The sequence below is a fragment of the Porites lutea genome, chromosome 9 (genome assembly GCF_958299795.1).
Source record: "Porites lutea chromosome 9, jaPorLute2.1, whole genome shotgun sequence".
Lineage (NCBI taxonomy): Eukaryota > Metazoa > Cnidaria > Anthozoa > Scleractinia > Poritidae > Porites > Porites lutea.
In genome coordinates this window covers 20184307-20208505 of record NC_133209.1, presented here as the reverse complement: position 1 = coordinate 20208505, position 24199 = coordinate 20184307, and the positions used below count along the sequence as shown (strand labels likewise).

Below are 24199 nucleotides of genomic sequence, written 5' to 3'. Positions count from 1 at the left end.
AGCTTTATAGTCAGTTAAAAGATTGCTGAAATTTATCCATCATCAGCGGTATCTATCTACGTGTTTGAATAATATTTTGAAATATTCAGCAACCTCAAATTAGTCAAATTAAGGATATGCAAGAGAATCCCGTTAATAGATTCAAGAAGACATTTTATATTCGCAAAGGTTATTAATAAAACACGGCTTAATGTATTTCCGAGGGTGAATTCTTTGTAGATTGTCTACTCGGTAGGATTGGAAACACTGCAGAGGAGTGAAAGAAATCGCTAAATTCTAATCGGATCAGGAAACTAACCACACGCCCGTGATGTCGCCCCAATGCCATGTAAGGTTAAGTAATAAAGTTTTGGATCCTGGATTTAACGCTAGTGCTGTGCGGGATTATGGATTCCGGGTTTAGTTGTTCGCGGATTCCAGGTTACAGTACAGTACAGTTAAGATCCTCCAGACGGCAAATCCGTTGCCATGGAGTTGCACTGGCGACGACAAGGTCGATCAGTGCAGCGAATCCACTCCTACCCTGTGTAGACCTCTGGATTCCGGAGCTGGATTCCAGGTTTCAAAGCCCAGGATCCAGAATAGCAAAAATTTCCCGGATATTTTCGGACACCGGGGGTACCTAGTAAAATACAGAAAATAAGCCCCGGGGCTTATATTTTTCAAAGGCTCATTTTTAGGGGCTTATGTACGGAAGGGAAATTAGCGCTTAAAAATCGATTGGGCTAGCCTTGTTCTTGGAAGGACATTTACCGTTTTTCTTTGTTTTACTTTGTATTTGAGGGCAATTTCCAAGTACAAAGCCCTCCTAGGGGCTGATATTTGGAGGGGCGATTTAACGGAAGGTTTTTTCAGTTACGAGTTTGAAGGGCTTATATTTGGAGGGGCTTATACATGGAGGGGCTTATTTTCGGAATTTTACCGGACATAAAATATCAGCAAGTCCACAGAGACAAATAGATGAGAGGTTCCGGGTCTCCCAGTTGTAGACCTGGGTCAGTACAATAACAACTTTTTAGAAAAATTTGCACTGCTATCTATCTTGTTTTGAAACTCTTCATTGGTCCGGTTATTATAGGCCATTTACGAAGAAAGTTGTGTAAACCCATGGCTTATGAGCGGAAGCCTGCGGTTGTTTAAGAAAGAAGTTTCTTTATTATTATTATTTTGGTGATGAACTTCGGTCAATAAATATCTCTATTATACAGGGATTCAAATCCTTAACGTTCACAGGCAATCATGTGACATTTCGCAGCATTGTAACACATGTAACTCCCATGCTAAGCTTGGGTTGCCTATGCTGCCGTTAGAAGACTTTTTTTCTTTTTTCTTCTTTCTTTGTTTCTTTTTTTTTTTGGAACCTCTTAGACTGTACTAAACTGTAGGCTAATAGCTGTCTCGAATATATCGCGAATACTACTTAGATTATAGTCATGTGAATAATTGTAAATGTCCCATGTTTCTAGTCATGTGGCTTCCCTTCCCTTCCGCCGACTTCGCACTCTCCCGAGAAAAAAAAACGCTTGATCGCAGGTTAGTCATGTGCGTAAAAAATAATAACTATAATGTAAATAAACGGTTTCACGTAACTTAGAACAAAGGTGAAAGGGTCTTGCCAGCTGATCAACCAGAAACAAAAGAAATAGTCTGTTTCAATTGTAGGTCTGTTTTCCCGGCTAAGAAGACGTTCCGATCTCGATCTTAAAAGGCTATTCATTCGCTGAGGACCCTCCAAACTCCAATTCAAACTTCTATCAAAACGTCTTTCTTCTTCTGGCTCAAACACTTGCCATTTCCCTGAGCCCTGATGATGGAATAATGTTGCAGTTAATTTTGTTGTTGTTATTTTTCATTGTTTTGGGGTATGGTAATGTATGCTAAAATATTTCAAGCGAAGGAAAAATAAAAATGAGCCTGGAAGAGTGTTAGCTGCAAAGATATTTTACCGCTTTACGGAGTTAACATTTCGTCATTTTCCTTTAAATGCTTCATTATAAGGGATTGGTGTTTGCATTATCATAGGAATTTCATCCAAAAAATGATCAAAACTTCTCTAAGGGCGTGTTTACATGGAGGTGGGGGACCCCAGGTAGGTGAGGTAACCCGCTTTGGTGGGGTAACCCGCCTGTCCATGTAATCTCTCATTTAAATTTGATCACGTTTACATGATAGGTGACGTGACCCGCCGCATGTAAACAGGCCCTAATTTTAACCTTTGCACCTAAAGGGCGATGAACACAGCGAATATCGTTTGTTCGTTAACTATCACACCCGGCTGGTATTTACCAGAGTTTGTCACAGTGATTTTGAAAATGATGATTACGCCTTTTGGTAAACGGGTGGGCGACTAATCACGAGTTTTCGCGTCCCCTTTCTGCGTGACTTTACAAAAAGCCACGCTGCGCTCATTACGACAAACTTTGTTCATAAAACAACATCAAGGCTCTGAGTACTTATTCAGTTTTAGCCGGCTGTACCACATTTTCTTTGACCATGGGTTGCTGCAGCCAAAAACTTTGGATAATCTGTTTATCCGCCTCGGGAGTGGTTCTCCTTGTTCTTGGATTAGCGTTTGGCGTTTGTGAGGTCTTCGATAAGCTGATCAACGAAAATGTCGACAAGGTCAGTAGTTATAAAAAATGTTTTGAAAAAATCTAATTTAGAAATTCCTCATTTTTAATAAAAACTTTGAAAGGATCGAAAGGCTACTCCATTACATCAAATTTCCTTGTTTTATGCCATATCCAGTTTTGGTGCCTAAATGTTTTTCAACAAGTACATTTGACGAAAAAACAAGTACAACAAATAAAAAATAGAACACACGTGCAAAGCCGATGAAAGGGAAGGCGTAGTATCTGACATCCCCATCGTGTCAGTGAAGAATACATGTACTAGTGAAGATCTAGGCAAATGTAGAATCTGTACTATCTCAGTTAAAACTATCTTCAAGGGTTGATGGGTAGTCTAAAATTCGAATCTATTGTAATACCTAAATGTAATATTTCTTAGCAGTGAGTCAAGAATTAAAATCATTACATTATCTCTATCGTGATACCGTTCTCGGGGTCTCGTATCTTCATCGTTTGTTTTAATTCAGTGAAATTTGTAATACCCTTCGTCTCATGATAATGTGTAATCCTGTCACACACACACACAGGAAAAGACCCGTAATTTTGGTGCGTCTCACATGTTTGTAACATGGCTAAGAAAACTATTTTTTTCAGCCGTTTTTAGTGTCGTCACTAAAAACGGCTGTGTAGAAGACTACAATATGTGTGCCTTAGGGTGTATAAAAATTCTCTTTTTCCGAGAAGTTGAAACGTTTATTTCCCCCTGGATAGTCAAGAACCAGCTGAAGAACGGGCTTCAGTTATATACACATCAACTAGCGAGCAAAGGCAGCGGGGGATGAAGGAAGGATGGGGGAGGGTGAATCGAATTGGAAGTGATCGTGCACGGGAGTCGCTCGAGTCCTTTGGAAGCGCACGTGGAAACTCTAAATTGAGAAACTGTACGTGACGAAGATGCTTGTAGCTTAAAACGAATAAAAGAAAAACAGTGTGAAAAGGAAAAGCTTCAAATTCATCTTTTTTTCCCCTTACAAATTATCATGAGTACAACTGGGAAATATTCCCGCGCGGTTTGTCAAAGCTATAGAGAGAGCTCCAAGTCTTTAAAGTTCAAAGCATACATTTTACCTAAAAAAGTTTCTCTCTTTGTTTCTGTCCCATTCTCCTCGCGGCTTCGTCGCCATTTGCGGGCTGACAAACAAAACCTAGCCTTTTCCAGGCGTTTAGATAGTAGAGCGCGGCGATAAGTGGGGAGCGAGTTAAGTTGTACACCGGGAAAACGGGTGTTCTTCCTCCTTTGACCCACCGTTGTAGTTGTACACCGGGTCTCCCCTCGTTTTTTTTCTTTCTTCTTGAATTTTTCTCCCGCGCTCTACTATCTGAACGCCTGGAACAGGCTAAACAAACCCCGCCAGTTACGCAGGTAAACTAGTAGACTCCTGTGAAATCCCGCCTTACGGCCACCTCGGTAATACGGTCACGTCGTTATTACGGCCACTTTTTCCGGCCACCTCGCAAAAACTGCCACATATTTTCTTGTAAAAAACCCTCGTTGATACGGCCACCCCGCTAATACGGCCAGTTTTATTGGCCCATTGGTGACCGTATTAACTGGGTTCCCCCGCTAGTACTAGTTTTCTTTTTCAGTTTTTCTGCCTAGGCTACTATTTTGTCTGAGGAAATGTTGAAAGACCAAATAATATGATGCATTCTCACAGCTACACAGTCTACAATTAGCTTGTAATTTCGTTGTAAAGCAGTCACTGCATCCTCTCTTATCGCATGTTATCGTATCTACCATACTTTAAAGGGGTTTTCCCACTTACTGATCACTTTACCTGGGAAAAAAACCTTCAAAGAAATCTAAATAAGGAGTTTTGTTTTTGTTCTTGTTTTAGGATGTGCAATTAAAACCTGGCAGTTTAGTGTACAAAGAATGGATAAAGCCCTCTGTTCCTATTTACATGAAATACTTTGTCTTTAACGTGACAAATCCAGACGAAGTAATGGAAGGCCTAGAAATTCCTAATGTGACACAGATAGGACCATATTCTTACAGGTATGGGGGACGAGACGAGACAAGCCCGGAGAAGTGGGGGGGAGGGGTAATCCCTTATATGGCCTATACAGGGATGTGATGCTGGACGGGGTTTGGCTTTTGACCTCTCTGTCGTAAAAAGGGTATATAATTTCGTGTGAGTCTGTCAACAGGGCATTGCTAGACTGGGACCGGGCTCTCCTTTGAGGTCAAATAGGAAAAATATCGGCGAGTAAAGTCATCCTTTCCCCTCCCCAGCCAGACTAGCTCAGGCTAAGGTATTGCCTACTCGATTGATTTGATTTGCTACGTGAACTTTGTTTGCACTCAAAGTATGTTACCGACAAAGACTGCTTCTTGAATTTGTTCTATTGTCATAAATAGCTTTAAAACAAGACGGCATGCATTTTTCCCTTTGTTCTAAACAGGGTAATAAAATTGAGGGTGTTTACCTAAACAGGTTATGTCTATATGTCTTTTAGGAACTTTTGTCCTAAACAGGGTCTCAGGGACTCAAATCTTTAGCTGCTCACCTATACCCAAGTATACCGTGCGGCAAAAACTTTTGCCGGCTTTAATTTTTGCGATTTTTTTCCAGCGATCCGCAAAAAAAAGTCCCCACCAAATATGTATGTCTATTGCACGTACTTGATAAAAACGAATCTTTTCAATGCTGGGTACTGGGTACTTTCTGAAAATCGCAAAAATTAATTCCCAGCAAGAAAAACCAATCTGCCCTAATCGCAAAAATTAGTTCCCCCAAAACACAAAAAATCGCCAATTCGCAAAAATAAACTTCAGCAAAACGCACACGGTAGGTCAAGTACCCCCCGCCCCCGGGGGGAGACAAGCGCATATCCAAATGTACCCCGAAATTAATAGATCCTTAACACGTACTTTGCAACTGCAATTTTTTAAACCTCTTATAATTATTCCATTTCCAGAGAACTAAGATCGAACGAGGTGCTCAACTGGAGCAGTGAACACAGCATTGTAACGTTCATGCCAAATAGAAAATTCATTTTTGATCCAGAAACATCATGTGATGGCTGTGATGACAAGAATGACACATTTGTTACTGTCAACATACCACTGTTGGTGAGTCAGTTAGACGTACATCTCGGGTTTGTGTTAATTTTTTAAATTTTTTCAAGGGTAAAAAAAAAGATATTTAACAATTCTGTAATTGTAAGTAACAACAGGGCGCTGCCTTGCATGGGTCTAGGGTCCGTTTCTACTTGCCCCTTTGGGGATCCGCATATGCTTTTCAATTATCCTTGTAATTGTAATTAATTATTTATATTTTATTTCTTTGATTATATGTCTTCTTGTTAATTCTTTCATGACTGCAGTTTTAGCCTGTTCCAGGCGTTCAGATAGTAGAGTGCCTGAACGCCTGACACAGGCTACTGCAGTTTTGCCCCAATAAAGTGTGAATACTTAGAGAGACGCAACAGGGGTAAAATAAAGTAACGACACACTTCTTTTCCACATTTCTTTAGGCGGTGTTCTTGGTCCTCAATCAGTTCTTTTTCCGCAAGGTCGCTCCGCAAAGCCGAAAAGGCATATTTTTCTAATCAGAAATAAATATACGAAAATTTTTATAGCGTTTAGCTGACCAAGTTTTGGTAATCACTAAGCATTAGCTTCTAAGCTTATAACGGTTCAGCTCCAAGGATCGCAGAAATTCCATTAGCTTGATACAGTAATTCTCTGGACCTTAAAAGTTAATCCGACTCTATTAAAATTTTTCTAGCTCCAGCCAAAGATCATAAAAGTCATGAAGTACCGGAGAGCTCTTAATAGCAACAACAACTCGTTTTGACTTGATAACTGTACGAAAAAAATACAGGCTCCTTTATGGATTCGAATTGGAAGGACTTCAACTCGCTGAAGCCCCAGTTTCCCTCGTACAAGCCTAAATTTTTGAACCATCGCATTGCTTAAAATTGTGTATATAATTAACTGCAAGGAGCTTGAGTCTGCGAGCCCTGGAATCCTACTTTCTTTGGGAGAACATTTGTATGGTACTATTTATTCTTAGGATTTTACAAAAGCGTTATTGGTTTTTTTTGGCTTAAACAAATCCTCTTTCTGATCCATTTTTACTTTGGCCAAGGTAATATCTGAGCTCTCCCTGTTTGAGTCAGATTTCTTTTGTAATTAACTAGTACTTTGCTTTTACGGATATCAACTACTTCTCTTTGATTCCGTTCTCCGCCTTAAGACGGTATTTTTCCCGAGTTTTACCTCATTTTTCCTTGCTTTTCTTTCTGCAGACTTTGGCTCTAAAATTAAAAAATACAGACTTACAGAACTACTCAACATGCTTGCCAGCAGTACAGATGTTAGCGGACGCATATCAAGTTAGACTGTTTCAAAGCAAGTCAGTTTATGATTTACTCTGGGGATATACTGACCCTCTCCTTAATACAATAGTAAATGTTCAGAGTGATATATGTCCCAGGAATTCTTCAAAAGGAGTGTCATCCTTCGTTCAGTTGCAGGTTTGATCACTTTGATATGTACGTAATTCTTGCATAAATTCTCTGTTAACGAACGACTGAGAGAAATTTTAAAGTGTTTCGCTAAGCTGCGATGCAGACCATCAGATTTTTTTTCTTGGGCAGAGATGGTTGGTAATTGGAAAGATGAACGGGAAGATCCAGGTTATAGATAGATATATTTTTGAGGATTCTTTATAGTAACTGTGTGCCTTCTTTCCGATTACAACCGCTTCCTTCTGCCACGTAAAAGAATTTGCAAGTACGTCGGAAGAACCAAAGTATCGTGTTAAAGAATTCTCAAACGTTTAGGATATTTAGGATAATAGTGACTATATACGACTGCTTTCGTTTTTAGCGCAATAACACATATGAAGGCATCATTTCTATGAATACTGGACAGAAAAACATCAGCAAGCTAGAACAGTTTATCATGTGGAGGGGACAAACGTAAGTATGCCTCATTTGAAGAGGAGGATAAAACCGCAGTGACTCGTTAGTCTTTATTCATCCGGTCATCATCATCATCATCATCACCATCATCATCAAAAGCACCGCCGCTGCCACTACCAGCACTATCGCAAAATCACTTTAATACAAAATGTAATCTGTAGTTAAAAAATAATGCCGAAATGATCTACAGCTGTCGTGTCAAGTGATAAAGTTCGTATTCACCTCTGTCCTCTTTACTCCTCCCGTATTCTGAAGAAAATGGAGAGAAGGCTGTCCAATTTTTTTTTTGCGGGATCTCAGTTAGGCTTGTTGTTTTGAGATGTGAAGCCATCACGGACTTCGCAAAAACTCGGGATCTAAGTATTGTTTTCAAAGTTCCTTCTGTCAGTAGAATTTTGGCTTTTTCTATGGAGGCAGAAAGGATCGCTGAGATTTTTTCTTGAAATACAACCTGTACATACCTCAGAATATGCTGCAATGAGTTTTTTGCTCTCTGATTGGCTGTATTCCGGATTTATGGAATGCGATAACACATCATATAACAATAAGGGCCTGTTTACATGGAGGTGCGGGACCCCAGGTAGGTGAGGTAACCCGCCTGTACATACAAAGTCTCATTTTAATATTAAAATTTGATCACGTTTACATGATAGGTAGGGTGACCCGCCTCATGTTACCTCACCTACCTGGGGTCCCCCACCTCCATGTAAACAGGCCCTAAGTCTTCTCATAACGTTCTTGTTTTCAGTCATTTAACATGGTGGAGTGACAAATATGCAAACATGATTAATGGCACAGGTATGTAAGCTGTAAATTATTGCTTGAAAACAAAATGCTTAAAGAAAGGCTATTTTGATATTCTAGCGTTATCTAGAACAACTAAAGTAAACTGAAAATGTTCAAATCTCAGAGTTAGGACCTGATTACATGGAGGTGGGGGACCTCAGGTAGATGAGGTAACCTGCTTAGGTGGGGTAACCCGCCTATCCATATAATCTCTCATTTTAATTTGATTTGAATGCATTGTAATCATGTTAGATTTCTTTATTAACTTTGCAGATGGTACGCAGTTTGCGCCGAGAGTTTTGGAAAACGACAAATTATATGTATTCTCTCCCGATATCTGCAGGTGCATTATTTAAGATTCATTTCTGATCTGTTTCTGATATATTCTGATTTAAATGTAACATGGTTCACCTCGAGTATTTTACCTTTAAGTTGTAACTGCAATGTAGCCTTCCCATTGAAGCGATCGATGAACTAAGAGAACTGTGATGAGTCTGAGAAAGAAAACAAATAGATAAGTTGAACGCTATGGTCATTGAAAAGGAAAAAAAAAAGACTGGGAATTTATTCTAGACCGGGGGGAGGTATTTTAAATAATCCTTTGATCCTTTTCACAAGTGTCAGAGTTTGCGCATTCAGTTTTGCTTAAATTTATAACTCGATGCCAAATTTTCAGTTTCGTAGCTGAATGGGGTCTCATGTCTTCTCTGTTGACTGTACAGCGTATAAAAGATCGTAGCTGTTAGTCTATCTACCAACAATGGGTAATTGTCTATATAACTCGGGGAGTAGTTTAACGTCAGTTTTTCGTCTAGTTTGTGCCATGGTTGGTGTACTATTGCTCAAAAATCCGAAAGAGCTTAAGTGCTCTTTTTCGCACCGAGTGCTTATTATTTAAAAGAAAGTTAACAAACAAATTATCTTCTCTAATTTTCCTCAGATCTATGTATCTCACATACGAAAAGACTGTGATCGTCAAGAACATCAAACTTTACCGCTATATAGCACCAGATAAAGGCTACTTAAGTGGTGACATATACCCTCCTAACAAAGGATTTTGTGTACCTCCTCGCTGCTTACCAACTGGTTTACTTAATGTCAGTCTCTGCAAGCCAATGAGTAAGATCTAATTAACAGTAACAACAATAACAAGCTTCATTTATATGACCATACAAGTACATACTACAGTATTGCAAAAGCTATTTTAAGAACCAAAATATCATCACAGGGCAATTAAGTTACGTCAGTAATAATTTGTCACGAGGATCAAAGCAAGCATCAATTAATTCTATATTGATAAAGTAATTAGAGGAGTTCATCAATTCATTGATCAAAACGTTTACAGGTAACTGGGTAATATTTGAAATCAAAGTCTTGACTTTATTGCAAAAGTTATTCCTTATACTCAGTGCGGAATCGCGCTAACATTTGCAATCCGGAATTACTCTAAATCTAATACCTGGAGTCCGGAATCCACAAAGTGTAATCCTGAGTCCAAGACTGTCTTGGATTACCTTCCACTGGGTAATACGGCAGAAAACGGTCGCTTTCCACAAGTGTGGTCAGGGGCATATTCACATGCATTGAAGGAAGGTGCACGAGTTACGACCACTCAGATCAACGACACCGATGAATCCTTGCCCAGTGTCCAAACGAATTAATGAATTCAAGGGATTTAGCATTTCCTTCCTTCCTTCCTTACGTGCATTTGATCATACATGTGTACATATGCGAATTTGCGCATTTTAAGTAATAAAATTATTATTATTATTAATATTATTATTATTATTATTACTGTAATTATTATGATAATCCTTCGACGCACCATCGTGTGAGTGATCTTCTAGCTTAAATCCTGATCAGGATCATCCCAGCGGAAGCCACCCTATAGAATATATTTTGCCGATGGAACTTTAACCATTACCTACCGGATATCTTTTAGATCCGCCAGTTGTAATCTCACCTCCACATTTTTATCAAAGCAACAAATCCTTATTGAACACAGTCAATGGCCTTGATCCGGTAAAAAGTGCCCACGGAACCCATCTCGATGTGGAGCCGGTAAGTAAAGTTCACCCCCTCTGCCCCCTCCCCTTATCTCGAGGCAGGTGAAGGGGGTGACTCTAATATAATTCAGGGACGCGGATACTTGTCGGAAAATTAGAATACAACCCCAAAGCTACGGTAAAACGTGGGCAACCAAAACGCGCGCAGCCTTTATTGAAACTGACATAATTTAAGCAAAACGATTGGGAAGCTACGTTGGGCGTTTTACAACCTACGTTGAACCCAGTCCTGCAACAAATCAGGTTGTTTCAAGTTTTTCAAAACGAGGCTAAGTGCAAAACCTTTCTTGTGAAAATAAGTTGATGAGACAAAAACTCATTTTCAAATTGCACTTAGCCTCGCTTTGTATCAGAGACTTGGGGCAACTCGAAAAAGGCGTGACGCAAGAGTCACGTCAGACATATGACGTCTTACGTCAGTTGCTGCAAAACAAGTTTGCCTTTGGCCGGTAAAACGTAAAACATTCACTTACATTTATGTACAGATTTTGTTGCAAAAAGTAGATCGAGCTGCTCTCTCTCTTTACTTTCTGCAAAAACTGTTCACAACCTGCAGCAACCTTTAGTGATTTGTTGCAAGACAGATTTGACTCGTGGGTGGTCTGAAACGAGCAATATCGCTATTTAAATATGTTTTGCAGCCCGGGGGGGGGGGGGGTACTGCCATATATGGGCTATATAGGTATGTGCCGCTGTGAAGGGTATGGTTTTCAGGCAGTTTACTCTAGGATAGGGTATGTAAATCAGAGCGTTTGGGTCTAGAATAGGGTATCATTTTTCAGGAAACTGATCAGTTGGTTGAAGATTTTATCTAGACAAGGGAAACAGCTACTCTAGGATAGGGGGATTTGGGGAGTTTACTCTAGTATAGGGTAGCAAAATTCAGCTGAACTAGCTCTGGTATAGGTTAAGGGTTCCAGGGTCCCAGCGGCACATCCCCACCCAGAAATTCCCAAAGTACCCCCCCCCCCCGGGTTTTGCAGTAATGTTGCAAAACAAGTTGCACGTTATTGTTGCCCGTTTAACCCTTCCTTATAAAGGAAACCGGTCTGGCTGCCTCAGGTCTTTGACCTCAAAATTTGTAAAACTTACTCCAAAACAGTATGATGATGACTGTTCGCTTTTTTTAAGCAGATATTTCCTTATGCACAATAGCCCCTTTACAGCTAGCCATAACCGCCATGCTGGAGAGCAGACGTCACGCTGGGATAAGAGAAATAAAGGAAATAAATTACCATTAAAATTAAATATGCCTTTTGTTTGCCTTTTCCCAGTGTACCTTTTGCTCTCGAAGGTTTTACACCACGTAAAAGGTTAACTGCAAAGAGCCTATTAAACCCAAAGCAAGAGACAAAACAATGGTTTTCCATCCAAAAGAGTAGGGAAGTTTTTCCGGTGGTGAGCATGCAGTCTACGTCTACGTGTCTTATCACTTCAACTATCACACATATCATGTAGTAAGCACATAAATGAATAAATGGACCGATACCGGCAGCTAGTAGCGCATTAAATTGTATGCTTACGTCCAAACCTATAACTGCTACGTACATAATTTTACAGTTAAGGACATGTACGTGCTGTTCTCCTCTCCTCCGCCGGCGGCACTGACCACTCCAGAAATACCATAACATACCCTAATGCTCTCTTTGTTTGTCACCCCAAAATTTTGCGTAAGCATTGTTTTCAGTTTTTCTTGAGAGTTAAAATGGCCCTAAGAGAAACTGAAAACAATGCTTATGCAAAACTTTGGGATGACAAACAAAGAGCATTATGGTATGTTATGGTATTTTCTGGAGTGGTCAATTACACTGTAGATGGAGTGGCTGACTGATTTTTTATCTTCTTACAAACAGATAACAGGGATTGTTATGCAAGCTGCTAAAAGAGTCCAGCTCAACGTGGCCTTGGAATCCGTAAATACCACAAGGTAAGTCTCACTAAGGCTATGTTCACGCCATACCGGGTAGCTTTTCTTGCCAACACGAGTTGTGTCCTCAATGGCTGTGCCCTGGGGCCCCATTTCTCGAAAGGCCCGGTAACTTTTCGCGCCCGAAGGGAAATGTTAAAATTTAAACCTGGGATAGTAGCGCAGCACAGCTCATGACTCACAAACCTGTCAATTTTGCTTCGTTAACTGTTAGTTTCAGAGTATCGTTTTAGAAATTATTCAAACTTTGATCTTGAATGCAAAGATTACAGACATAGAACAGCTTTCCGGGTCCGAAAAGGTACCGGGCCCTTTCGAGATACGGGACTTTGGCCTTTGAGAAGACGCCAAGCTGGAAGTGACTTTTGTTTTGTTACAATCCTTCCTTTTTTATGTGCAAATCATGGTTAAATTCTCAATGCTTACAAGTCATCGATCATGATCATTTACATGTGAAAAACAGGGTCATCTCCACCCTCGCTTCCGTGCAAAGGCCAGGACACTGAGCACAAAAGTGTAAAATGACCTGTTGGATGCTGCCTTGCAAACAATCGCCAGCAAAGACATACCATATATCATGTCTGGTAATCAACTTTTCTTTCTTTCTTCACAGGCAAACAACTGGGAAGTTTAAACCAGTTTTTCTTCCTGTTATGTTTGCTGCTGAGGTGGGTGACTGTTGTCATGGTTGTAATAAGCTAATCTTTTAAGTAACCAGCGAAAACAGCCGACATGCATGTCGAGGCACCAGCACTGTTTTCCCCGAGAAATTACGTTTTTAGGAACGAGCGTAAAAATTCCAAACTGATGACGTGTGACTCTTCAGATCTGAGTATTGCTCCTGAATTTCCGTCGAGGCTGGACCAATCAGAAGCACTACTGAGTTCTGGGTAGTGACACGTCATCATTATGCAATTTCTGCGTTTGTTCCTCTGACCTCATTTCGCGGGGAAACCAGTGAAGGCGTGGCGAAATGTCGGCTGTTTTCTCAGGCTAACTATTAAGCAGATGTATAATTTTAAAACTCTCATCAAAAGCGGTTAAAAGGCACAGATGGCTTAGAACAAAATGAAAGTTATTTCATCTTTGAAAGGCAAGTTGATGAGTTCGTATGCAAGTAAAAATTACGCGACGGTGTAAATCCACCTAAGGAGGTTGTTTAAGACTAAAATACTGGGGATTCGGTTCTGCTGTTCGCCAAGGTGTAGGCGGTAACATAATCCGGACTTTATAGACTGGTAGCAGTCTCTCTTTTTTTGCAGATTTAGTGAGCTGCGAGACGCGCGTTCATTTTTGTGTCTCGCGCGTTTTGCTCGACGGAGTAAGAAAAAAGAGCAACTACTTGTAGTCTAGGATTTTAAAAATACGGATAAATGTCGACGGGGCCTTAATGTAACGGGGGTGACGGGCGGGACTCACCTATGACCCTGAACTTGCCCCACTTAACTCGCTACCCCGGAGTAAGTAAGACACTCTTGTGTATTAAACACCGCTTTTCATTCTACAGAGTGCACTCATCACTGACAAGAAAGCTGAGGAGTTCCGCATCAAGGTGTACGGTGCTATCCAGCTATTAGATATTGGACAATATGCTTTGCTCGGTATTGGAATCGTGTGCATTCTTTTAGCTGCAGTTGTATTTGTCTATCACAAAAAGGTAAGAACATGCAATTTCACGATCGTAACTGACGGTGTTTAACAGTCTATGTTATTTGAACATGTTTCCTGCTATTGTGTTGGCTGAATTGCCCTCTAATCTAGTACAGTAATATCTTAATTAATAACCGCGCCTGGACCAACTTTTAGATATTCGGCTCGACTTAAAGCGCATTACTGAAGGATTGGCAGCGAACAGCAGCAAAGAAAAGCTGGATCTTGGTGTAGATCGGGAACAGTAGTATAGAACAAAACACAAGACAAGGCTGAACGGAGATCGAGCTATGGATGGGTAATTTTTGGGTAATTTATTTGCCCAATATTTCCGTAAGGCAAAATTAACCTTCATAAGGGGCTCAGAAAAACTATCTAATTGGAATAAACGGCTACAATATGCAAAATAATAAAAAAGATAACGATAACATGCCCCTGATAAAGGTTAGTTTTGCCTAACCATAATACATATAGTGCATATGACTAGTTACCCAACCATAGCTGTCCGATCTGCCTCGCCTTTAATTCAAAGTTTGGCTATTAGCGATAGCGATATAGGTTATCGATTCCGCAGTCCTTTAAAAACGGTGGCATATGCCGCTTTGTTACCATACAACGGTTATGTTTAAGACCTTGACTGTGCTTCATTTCAGTGACGCTGGTTATACTGGTTTCACGTAGTACTAGTTCAGCAAACGTTTTTTAGTTGCTTTTCATTTCCTGTAATTATGGCTCGAAACACTTGTTTTTTTTCTTAATTTTAGACTTCTAACAATTATGATTGCACTGATAAGGAAAAGAAACCACTTCTTCTTCATGAAGGGTAATTGTCAACTCAAGTCTTTTTATCAATTATTTATTTATTTATTTGTTTGTTTATTTACTTCGAACCCATGTTGTTTGCAAAACTAACTAATTCTTGGAATTCTGTGTTGGGCTTATAATTGCAGGACGTCCAACTGCTGATTAGCATCGAAGTCAATAGGCAAAAACGCTAATATAAGATAGGCGAACGAGGAACGAATAAAATTAAGAATATGGCCATTCAATAAGTCCTCTTTGGTTCGAATTTGGCATTTAAACACATGTGTCGCAGCATGGAAAAACTACACCTTTCAGCTCATTAATAATAATAATAATAATAATAATAATAATAATAATGATAATAATAATAATGATGATGATGATGACGACAATGACGACGACGATAAGAATGATGATAATAACAAAGATTTTTCTTTTACGCAGGAATCGAGGTTGAGCTTGAGAAGCGCTCTCGTTCAGAAGGACACTAGTTAAGCCATGTAAAGGAAGCTTGGTTTAACCCTATTCTCTTTGCGTCATTTTTTGCAACCGAAGCTCTATTTTCTACACTCGGGGGGACTGGCGTTAATTGTCTGGATCAAGTGAGGGGGAAGACAAGGTCTGGGACCGAGAATCGATGTTCTCACAACTTACACAGCGATCACCTTGCGTTGTGGTCAGCGGATAATTGCAGTATTTTCCCAAAATAAATAATTAAGAAGCGAGAAGCGAGTCATCCTCGGAGACCCAGGGACAGTCAGTCGGGCCGGGAGAAAAGGCGCGACGAAAGTTTTCAAGCACAGGCGGAAGAGCCCCTGGGTACCGACTCTCACCGGACCATTTCCAAACGGTCAAGTGAATGCTGGCTCCTGATTGGGCACAAAAAATGCTTTGTATTATTGTGCCCAATCGGCGAACAGTTTCTCGTGAGTTCTTTTCGTGATTTCGTACACGATGGGTATTATGTCGCCACAGTTGCCCGGTTCGTTCACCAAGCTTGTGCGTACAAGGGAAACTTCCATTTTCTACTTTCCTAACCAGAAACGAAGGACCTACCGATGAGTCGAAAAACGTTTCGGATGCTATGAGCAGGAACAATTCATTTTGCACTGAGAAAATTCTGTTTCTGACGGATCACAATGTATCGTAAATAATCAGGTAATAGGAAGTTTAAGATATGGGGCGGCGACGAGATAATAAAAAAGCAATAGCTTGACAAGGCAAAACAACAACTTTGCACGTGCATCACGCATTTTGCAGATTTCTTTGCCGTCACTGCACGACTACCACGTGAAGATGCCTAATTTCAGGTTTTGTGAAGAAGGTAAACAAACAATGACAAAATTTTCTTTCTCTTTATGAACTTGGATATGGTTGATAGAAAATCAGCTCCAGAAGAGTTCGCTTGCATTTGACAAAGTAAGCGAGTTGGGATAATCACGATAGAGACTGGAAAATGTGAATTCACTTTTCATGCGACGTGTTCGTGGCTGTCAGCTGTCGTGGAATCTTACACTCCTTAAGATCTACGAAGGCATGATCGATGCAAGTGTGAATACCTGTTGTAAGCTCAAGCTTGTATTTTTGGAAAAGCGTCTTTAGTTTTCGGGTAGACAGTGGTAGTCTTTACACTAGAGCCTAAATAAGCTAAGAAATATTTCAAGACAAGTAAATTTTAATTACTTCAAGTAAAATAAAGCTTCACACACAACCGATTCTTTTTTACTTCAGGTTATTTTCCCACGTAACAAAATTAAGATTGATTGACATGTCTCGCCCTTCTCAAAGCTCAAGAAACCGCAAAACCGCAAGTCAGCTAAGTAGGCCATAAGGATGGTTTTCAAGTCGCTTGAAACTTTCTTGAATCGTTTCAACTTTCCGACTTTAATGAGATGCAAAGCAAAGTTACTTGAGATTTTACTTAGGCCTTCACACACGCAAAACTTAGCAGCTCCTAAGTCTTACTTAACAGCCTAGTGTAAAGACAACCAACCAGTATTTTGAAATAAAGTGTTTATATCAAACTGAAAGTTTCCTGACTGAGTGCATTTGTTTGGTGCATAAGCCAGACAAGCCGTGATCGAGTCAATAGCTGTCGCGTCGTGTACGAACTCACGAAAAGAACTCAGGAGATGCTGTTCCCCGATTGGGCACAATAATACAAAGCATTTTCTGTGCCCAATCAGGAGCCAGCATTCACTTGACCGTTTGGAAATGGTCCTGTGAGAGTCGGTACCCAGGGGCTCTTCCGCCTGTGCTTGAAAACTGACTGACTGCCCCTGGGTCTCCGAGAATGGAAGCGAGTCGGCAGAGGAAATAATTCAATAATTGAAAATTAGTATCATGGTTTTTTTTGGTATCATGGTGTTCTGTTTTCAAAGTCAATTTCCTCTATTGTGTAAGGCCCCAGCCCCTTATCTTGCATTTTGTGACCTTGCTTACTTTTCTGAAGCATGTTGCGTCGCAGCACAACATCTCCTTTCTTAAAGCTTTTCTTTAGCTCTCCTTTCCTCTTTTGGTATTGCCTTTTTTGTTTCCCCTTGGCTATGGTTATGCTGCGTTCTACCTTTGGAAACAGAACATTTCTTGTCGTAGCCATCTTGTCTAAGTAATCTTGCAAAGATGTCAGTTCAGCTGCCAGCCTGTTTATTTTCTCCCCATTTTCGGCCTGCTGTACAAATTTTTAAACCTCGAATGGTAGTCATGGTTAACGACCAAACATTATAGAGAAGGGGCTAAACTTGGTGGTGCTTGAGACGTTAGTGTTAATAACAAACAAGGCGCCGTTAATGAAGTCATCCCAGACGTTCTCATTTTCATCCATGACCTTCCTGAGAATGCTAAATGAAAGGAAAGACATTACTGTGATTGAGCCTGCCTGGTTTAAAAGAATAGTAAAATCTCGGCCAAAGGACAATACAAAAAACGTCAGGGAGCCACCTTAAATAGAATTTTTAGTTTGCTGTTGTTAAAAATATAGAGTTAAAAATGTAGGGTAGAAGAAGGTATTCTTATATCCAATAGCATTGTCTGAGACGGCAATTACATGAGCACTGAAAATGTCATTAGAGCATTTTAACAACTGAGGTAGATTATTCCTCTCAGAACAATGTTTTATTTTTGTCACCTCTTAATGGTTTGGTTTGTACTCTTTCTGTCTTTGATTTTTTTGAATGTTGTCTCGTCCAGCATGGCCAGCAAATCCAGAAGAATGACACTCTTGAAAATTTCACAGTTTCTCTTCCTCTTTGATTATCATAAGCTTGAAGGGCAATTCAGCACCTCGACCTTCATCCACACAGAATAATCAATTACACTCTTCATCAAAAGTAAATTTCTTGGCAAATCTCCGTAAGACGTATTTATCCTGCTTACTCGACCCAGCAGGATATCCCCCTTTTCTCAAATAGCGTACTAGATTTTCAGATTTTAAGGAATCCATCTGAGCGAAGACAGCTGAAGACTAGGGACACACATTGCAAAAAGTACAATGTATGTATAGTGTGTTATCTGTCGCAAGTGTTGCTGGGCCGGGGCGTATGAAGAGACGAGACGGTGAAGTTTCTGGTGACGTGTGGACGGGTGCTGCTATACACTTTTTAAACAAAAACAGTGTTGAAGACTAATACATTCTCTTTATATAAATAGTATTATTGTTTTCAATACATTTTCCAAATATACATGTTATTTTTGACGCGGACAGTATTTTTATATCAAGAGAGTATAACCATCATGTATTTTAAGGGTCGGAGAAGCGCATGTAACGGGAAAACTGAAGTGTACCCTTGGAAGAGACACCTTGCCCAAGACCTTTGATAGTGAAATTTTGTATTATGTTTGGGATCCAAGACCCTGAAAACCATACCCTGTTCAGCGGCACATACCCGTCTAGGCCAGATAAAGGAGCGATCCCAAGGAGCTAGGATAACCCTCTGTGTGACAGGGTAACACATATCACTACATACGGGGTCGTGCTTGTGATATGTGTGTCATGTGTTTCCCTTCACGATATCAAACAAGTTTGTGCTCTAGTATTAAATCCTGAAGGTCTATGGCGTCCATCTGGCGTCGTATCCACAGCATTCACGGCAGATAGGTACATTTCCCAAAGTTAAGCTAGAAAGCAAAGCTCTTTGAATTCACCTATTTTATCACTCCAGGCAGTTCAGAGTTGACGTTGTATATTAAAGCTTAAGAAATGTTTTTGTAGTCTACTTCTCTGAATATCCCACGTCTAATTAACTGCGGTAAAAACTGGCAACAATCATTTGAAGAAAGAAACAAGAGAAGTGAAACTTCCTGAAGTAGCTCCTAACCTAGTCTTGACACACGACAAAACAATACCATGCACGCACGGCGGTCTTTCTGTAATAAAAACATCGGAACATTTCTCTAAAACCACCAGCATTAACGATGCGAGGAAGTGCTGTGAATCTCAAATAGTGTGTGTTTTCTACTAGCTGTAGCTAAATTTAGCGAGGAAAGTACACTGAAAGAATTTGATCACTACGACTAGGGATATGTGTTCGGGGAAACACATAGCACGGGGGAAAACATATCACTGTGAGGTCACAGTGATATGTATTCCCCAAAACACTAGCCTGCTCAGACCTTCTATTTTCTCTTCAAAGTCCATCGAGCGCGCGTGATAAAATATAAACTGCCAGCGCAAGGGGTTAGTGGTGAGCGCGCTCGAAAAGAACGAAAAGAAAAAGAAAACAACGTCTGTGTACAGGCTACCAGAACCCATATTCCTAATGATATGTGTTCCCGTGTAGGGGAAACACATTTCACGCCACATTTGACGTCACAGTGATATGTGTTCTACCGAACACTTATCCCTGGTTATATGTGTTTCCGCGTGATATGTATTTATCCCTAGTGACATGTGTTTCTCTACCCGGGAAACACATATCCCTAGTGATATGCGTTCCCGGGTAGGGGAAACACATTTCATTAGAGAGGAACACATTTCACTGTGACGTCACATTGATATGTGTTTCCCCGTGACAAGAGAGGCTCTCTTGCCCGTGACATGTGTTCCCCCGAACACATATCCCTAGTGATATGTGTTCCCGGGTAGGGGAAACACATTTCATTAGGGAGGAACACATATCACTGTGACGTCACAGTAGCAGTAGCTCCCGACGTAGTCTTGACACACGAGAAAACAACACCATGCACGCACGGCGGTCTTAATTTCAGTAATTTCAGTCAGCATTAACGATGCAAGGAAGTGCTATCTAAAATAGTGTGTGTTTTCCCCCCACAGCGACCCCATTCGCTGGCGGTCAATAAATCCCTTGCGGTTTTTATTTTTATACGCGCACTCGACATTGACTGAAGAGAAAATAAAAGGTGGATGATACTTAACAAGATTTGCTACAGTTTTAGCGATTTTAAATGTTTTTGAAGTTAGTCGTTTGTTAATTTGAAGTAGAAAACCGAAATCAGAAGCTCAGAAAAGCCTATCAAAACTAAGAGAGGGTACCGAGCAAGATAAGAGAAACCAGGATCTACTATCACAGCTTGTCGAAACCATACTCTAGAGTAACATTAAAACCTGAAATGTATCGACATAAAAGAAAGAAAAATGGAATTTTTTTTTTTTTTCTGGTTCGCTCTTGCTTTACGCTATTGCACAAGATGAAGTTCATCAAAGGAAAAAAGTCCTTTTTATTACAGTTTTTCTGTATAATTTCTAATAGTGCGATAAAGTGATGTACAGGAAATAGAGACAAGGGTTATGAGAGGTGAAGGTTTCGTACAACAACCTTATATACACAATGCTGCTACGACCTCTGTACACGGGTTTGGTCTTGCGAAACTTTTTCTGTGGTTGTTGTGACAATTAATATATGAATTGACGTTAATTGACGCATTCGCTATGGCAAAATAGACGTGTTTCATCTCGAGAGAATGTTCGAACAGAGACAACATGGACACCAAAGTCGCTGAAGAGTGAGCCCTGTATCAAGCGGATATCCACGTGACTCGCCCCTGTGTCCGCTTAACTCAAGTTTCCTTTTAGTACTTGTTCAGCACTTTCAAGAGACCTTTTCCTCTTTGGTAAAACAATTGCCGGGTTGAACATCTCTCTTCTGCATCCATTTGCTCCGTACAAAGTTTTAACGACATTGTAAAAGTAACGCTCTTAGTCCGAAAACACTGAGCACCAAATCTCAAGAAACCACGACTGCGCCATAATTTCGCGCTCGCGATCTGTCTGCCCATCAAAACCACAAAGTAGCACATGCTCATGGTGTAGGAGTCCGCTGACCCTCCTCTCTTGGCTCAGTATTCTCGTTCTTCGGTTCTTTCGACTCGCGCGTCCTTCGGCTCTTCTTCTTTGTCGGTACTAGTTCACCCTCCTCCGGGCCTCCGCCAGAAGCTTCGGAGCTGGCATTCTTGCTGTGTCTTTTTCTGGAAGCAAGGAAAACAACCCAGTTAGCCTTAGTGTCAAAGAGAGGTAAAAAGAGTTCTCGAGACAAATAAATAAAATCTTCTAATTTCGGTGATATTGGAACCCAAGACTTTCGGAGTAGATCTGCCGTTCCTCTTCCGACTAAGCTACGAGGGAACAAGTCGCGGGTATTAAAAGTGGTGGATCACGGAATAGCCTGCGAAAACCAGGGCGGATAAAGGTTGGGCGGTGAAACGAGCGCTCCGCTCTTCATTTAATGTGTGATGCGGAGTAGGACTGGCACGAGCGCTCTTTCCGCGCTTCCGGTGCGCTTGAAGGCCGGCGAAATTTTCCTTTTTGCAAACCGGAAATCCTATTTTCTTTCTGTAATTTCAGGCTACAATGTTAAATAGATAAATTCGTTTCATAACAATATCAATAAACAGTTTCATATGTTTGTGTCTGTACGTCTATGGGTCAAACTTGTTGGTCGTATAATGCCAAAATTTGAGTTTAATTTGAAAGTGTTGAATACCTCCTCCTTCCACTAAATATCACCTAATCGTCTTTCACCGTTTCGTTTGCAAAAGCTTAACACTTCTTAACCTCAATTTTTACATATGTTAAAGGGGGATAAATTTTATATAACATAACAAAAAATTAGATTGATATATATTGATATAGTGGCGTTGTACTTGTTCAAACTTTGCTTCTCGTTTGCAACGCGACATGGCGATTCGCGCAATGCGTTGCAAATCCGGCAACCGCATGTAAACAGAATTTATTGAGGTTAGTTGTAAGGTTTTTTCTCCGTTTTTCTCTCTAAAACAGAACAAGGTAAACAGTAAAAACTGAGGGGAAACTAATTTTGAAGTTTCGAAGAAACAGAAAGACGTATGAGATGTTTTTTCAAAATTAAAAAGAAGGACGATGGTGATTGAAATTAGCATAATTTCACCTTGCACGAGCTGCACGCATTTATAAAATATACGTCATCTAGTTATGAAACACGATCTGCTGTCTTTTAGTTTTGCCATGGATGACATGGATGAGATTTTCCTTCGTGCTTTAGACAGTACTTAGTTGTTTTTGTTTTGGAATAACATCGACATTGGCGAGTAGCAGAACGAAAATATAATTCAGTGGTAGAGTCATGGAAGTAATAAAAGAAACCCTTTGAAAGAAATGTTTGTCTACTCCAACTAAACCTCCCGCAAAAAATAGCAACATTTGCCTCTCGGAGACAGCGTACCAGCACAAAGGAACGAGGAAGAAGTGAAAGAAAACAAATTATCAAGGCGCCATAATTCAGTGACAGCGGCAGCGTCTTATGTTCAAACCACATCGCAAGCCCCGACCGAAGTCGAAAACAAGCGACATTTCTAAACATAGTGCCAGTCCACTGCATCACACCTTTTTGCTCGGACGCGCTCGTTTCACCGCCCTACCTTTATCCGCCCTGGCGAAAACAGACGTTGCTCCTCGCTACTCGCCGCTGCCGACGTTTTGCAAGAGGGAACGTCTGCGACTCGGCGACAGAAATGTCATACTGATGACGTAAATCAATGTTTACAAAATAAATCCGGTAGTCACGGGGTTCCAAATGCAAATTTGTTCAATTTTATGTTACTCCTGGTCAATTTTGGTAAAGTGTTGTGTTCATCTGCGAACGAGATCCAGCAAAACTCAAATGCTTCTTCTAGAGAAGAACATATTCCACAAACATTGACTGTTTTGTTATAGATTCATCGCGCTTACATTTGACCTTTGTAGCCTTTTGTCTTTTGTCTGGTCTGTCATTCGTAAACAATAGCTAAAACAATGCAACTACTCCGTCGTCCAATCAGCGCTTATGACCGGATTCCGGACAGATATATCGTCATCTGTATGAAATTTCTGTCGCTGAGACGCAGACGTTCATCCTCGCGAAATGTCTCCAGCGGAGAGGAGCGTGGAGAAACGGCTGTTTTCGTAGGCTAATTGCGGAAGGGAAGCAATGTGAATGGCACACATGAAGTGCTATGTCGCTAGCAGAAGAAAGTGGCAACTCGTTTCTCGAAGGGATCGTCGAGTTGACGTTCACGTCAAACTATGAAAAAATCTCCTCTCGTGATGGGAGAATACGACTAAACGGTAGAAAACGGCTGTGGGTATGTGCGATTGAGGGAAGAGAAGGTGGAGGGAGTGAGGTAAGAAGAAGAGAAAATTGGATGTCCCGTTCGTCGCACTTCCTTGCGCGAGATTATGTTTGCGCACTCTCTCCCCACGATTATCCAGAGGCAAATGCAAGGCACCGTTTTCTGAACAATTTGGGCGCTCGTCAAACCAGCCATGGTTAATGCTGTTTCTCAAAGTTCGTTTGCTGATGCAAATATTGCGTTCTTTTCCGTGGTCACCGTTTCCTTACCGAAACACACACGAACACAAAAGCATAAAAATACTGAAGCACTAGCCACTTACTTCTCTCTTTGTTCCTTGGATTTATCTCTGTCTTTTCGAGACGAACGTTCCTGAAGGAGGAAAAACAGCCAATTAAACGCTGAATTTAGAGGAAAGAAAAAAATATTTCTAATTTGAAAAAAATCACCATTGTCATCTCTTTACGCTGATGATAGTTAACAAAGTTACTGGGTGAAGACCAGTTACAGCTCAAAGTGAAGACATGTTACGAAAGAAAAGCGCTGCAGAGGAGCTGAAAAAGACTGTAATTAAAATAAAAGGGTAGAGCGTTAAGTGCCTTTCTTCATTTCTATGAAAACATTTGTGTATTCAATTTCGTCTACAATTTTGCCATTTCAAAACTTGAGCTGACCTTCGTTTCTGGTGAGCATTGGAAAACATCAGTAGCAGCCAATAGAAATGGGTCGTTTTAGTAGGTGTCCTTACCTCTCGCCTGTCACGGTCGCTTTTGTCGCGGTCACGATGCCGTCTTTCTCTGTCACGCCTATCTCTGTCACGGTCACGCTCTCTACGCGGAGACCGGTCACGATTCCTGCAA

At 40.6% G+C, this 24199-nt stretch overlaps 2 protein-coding genes across 2 annotated transcripts in view; one reads left to right on the top strand and one right to left on the bottom strand.

Annotated features, from left to right (window-relative positions):
• The first annotated feature begins 2232 nt into the window (after positions 1-2232).
• On the top strand, positions 2233-15518 carry LOC140948537 (lysosome membrane protein 2-like). The gene is made up of 14 exons (XM_073397787.1): positions 2233-2622; positions 4469-4629; positions 5553-5706; positions 6888-7115; positions 7471-7562; positions 8314-8363; positions 8625-8694; positions 9292-9470; positions 10294-10412; positions 12271-12344; positions 12958-13012; positions 13852-14001; positions 14759-14817; positions 15243-15518. Exons 1-14 carry the CDS (start codon positions 2494-2496, stop codon positions 15253-15255), a joined length of 1533 nt encoding a protein of 510 aa, XP_073253888.1. The 5' UTR covers positions 2233-2493; the 3' UTR covers positions 15256-15518.
• A 4936-nt stretch (positions 15519-20454) lies between these two features.
• The window catches only part of LOC140948483 (uncharacterized), a 32352-nt gene continuing 28607 nt past the window's right edge, over positions 20455-24199 (bottom strand). Inside the window, exons 14-16 of the mRNA XM_073397727.1 lie at positions 24088-24193; positions 23662-23711; positions 20455-21221 (exon numbers count right to left, since the gene is read on the bottom strand). Coding sequence (XP_073253828.1) covers positions 21056-21221; positions 23662-23711; positions 24088-24193 — 322 coding nt within the window. The 3' untranslated portion in view covers positions 20455-21055. The remainder of the gene's footprint in view (positions 21222-23661; positions 23712-24087; positions 24194-24199) is intronic.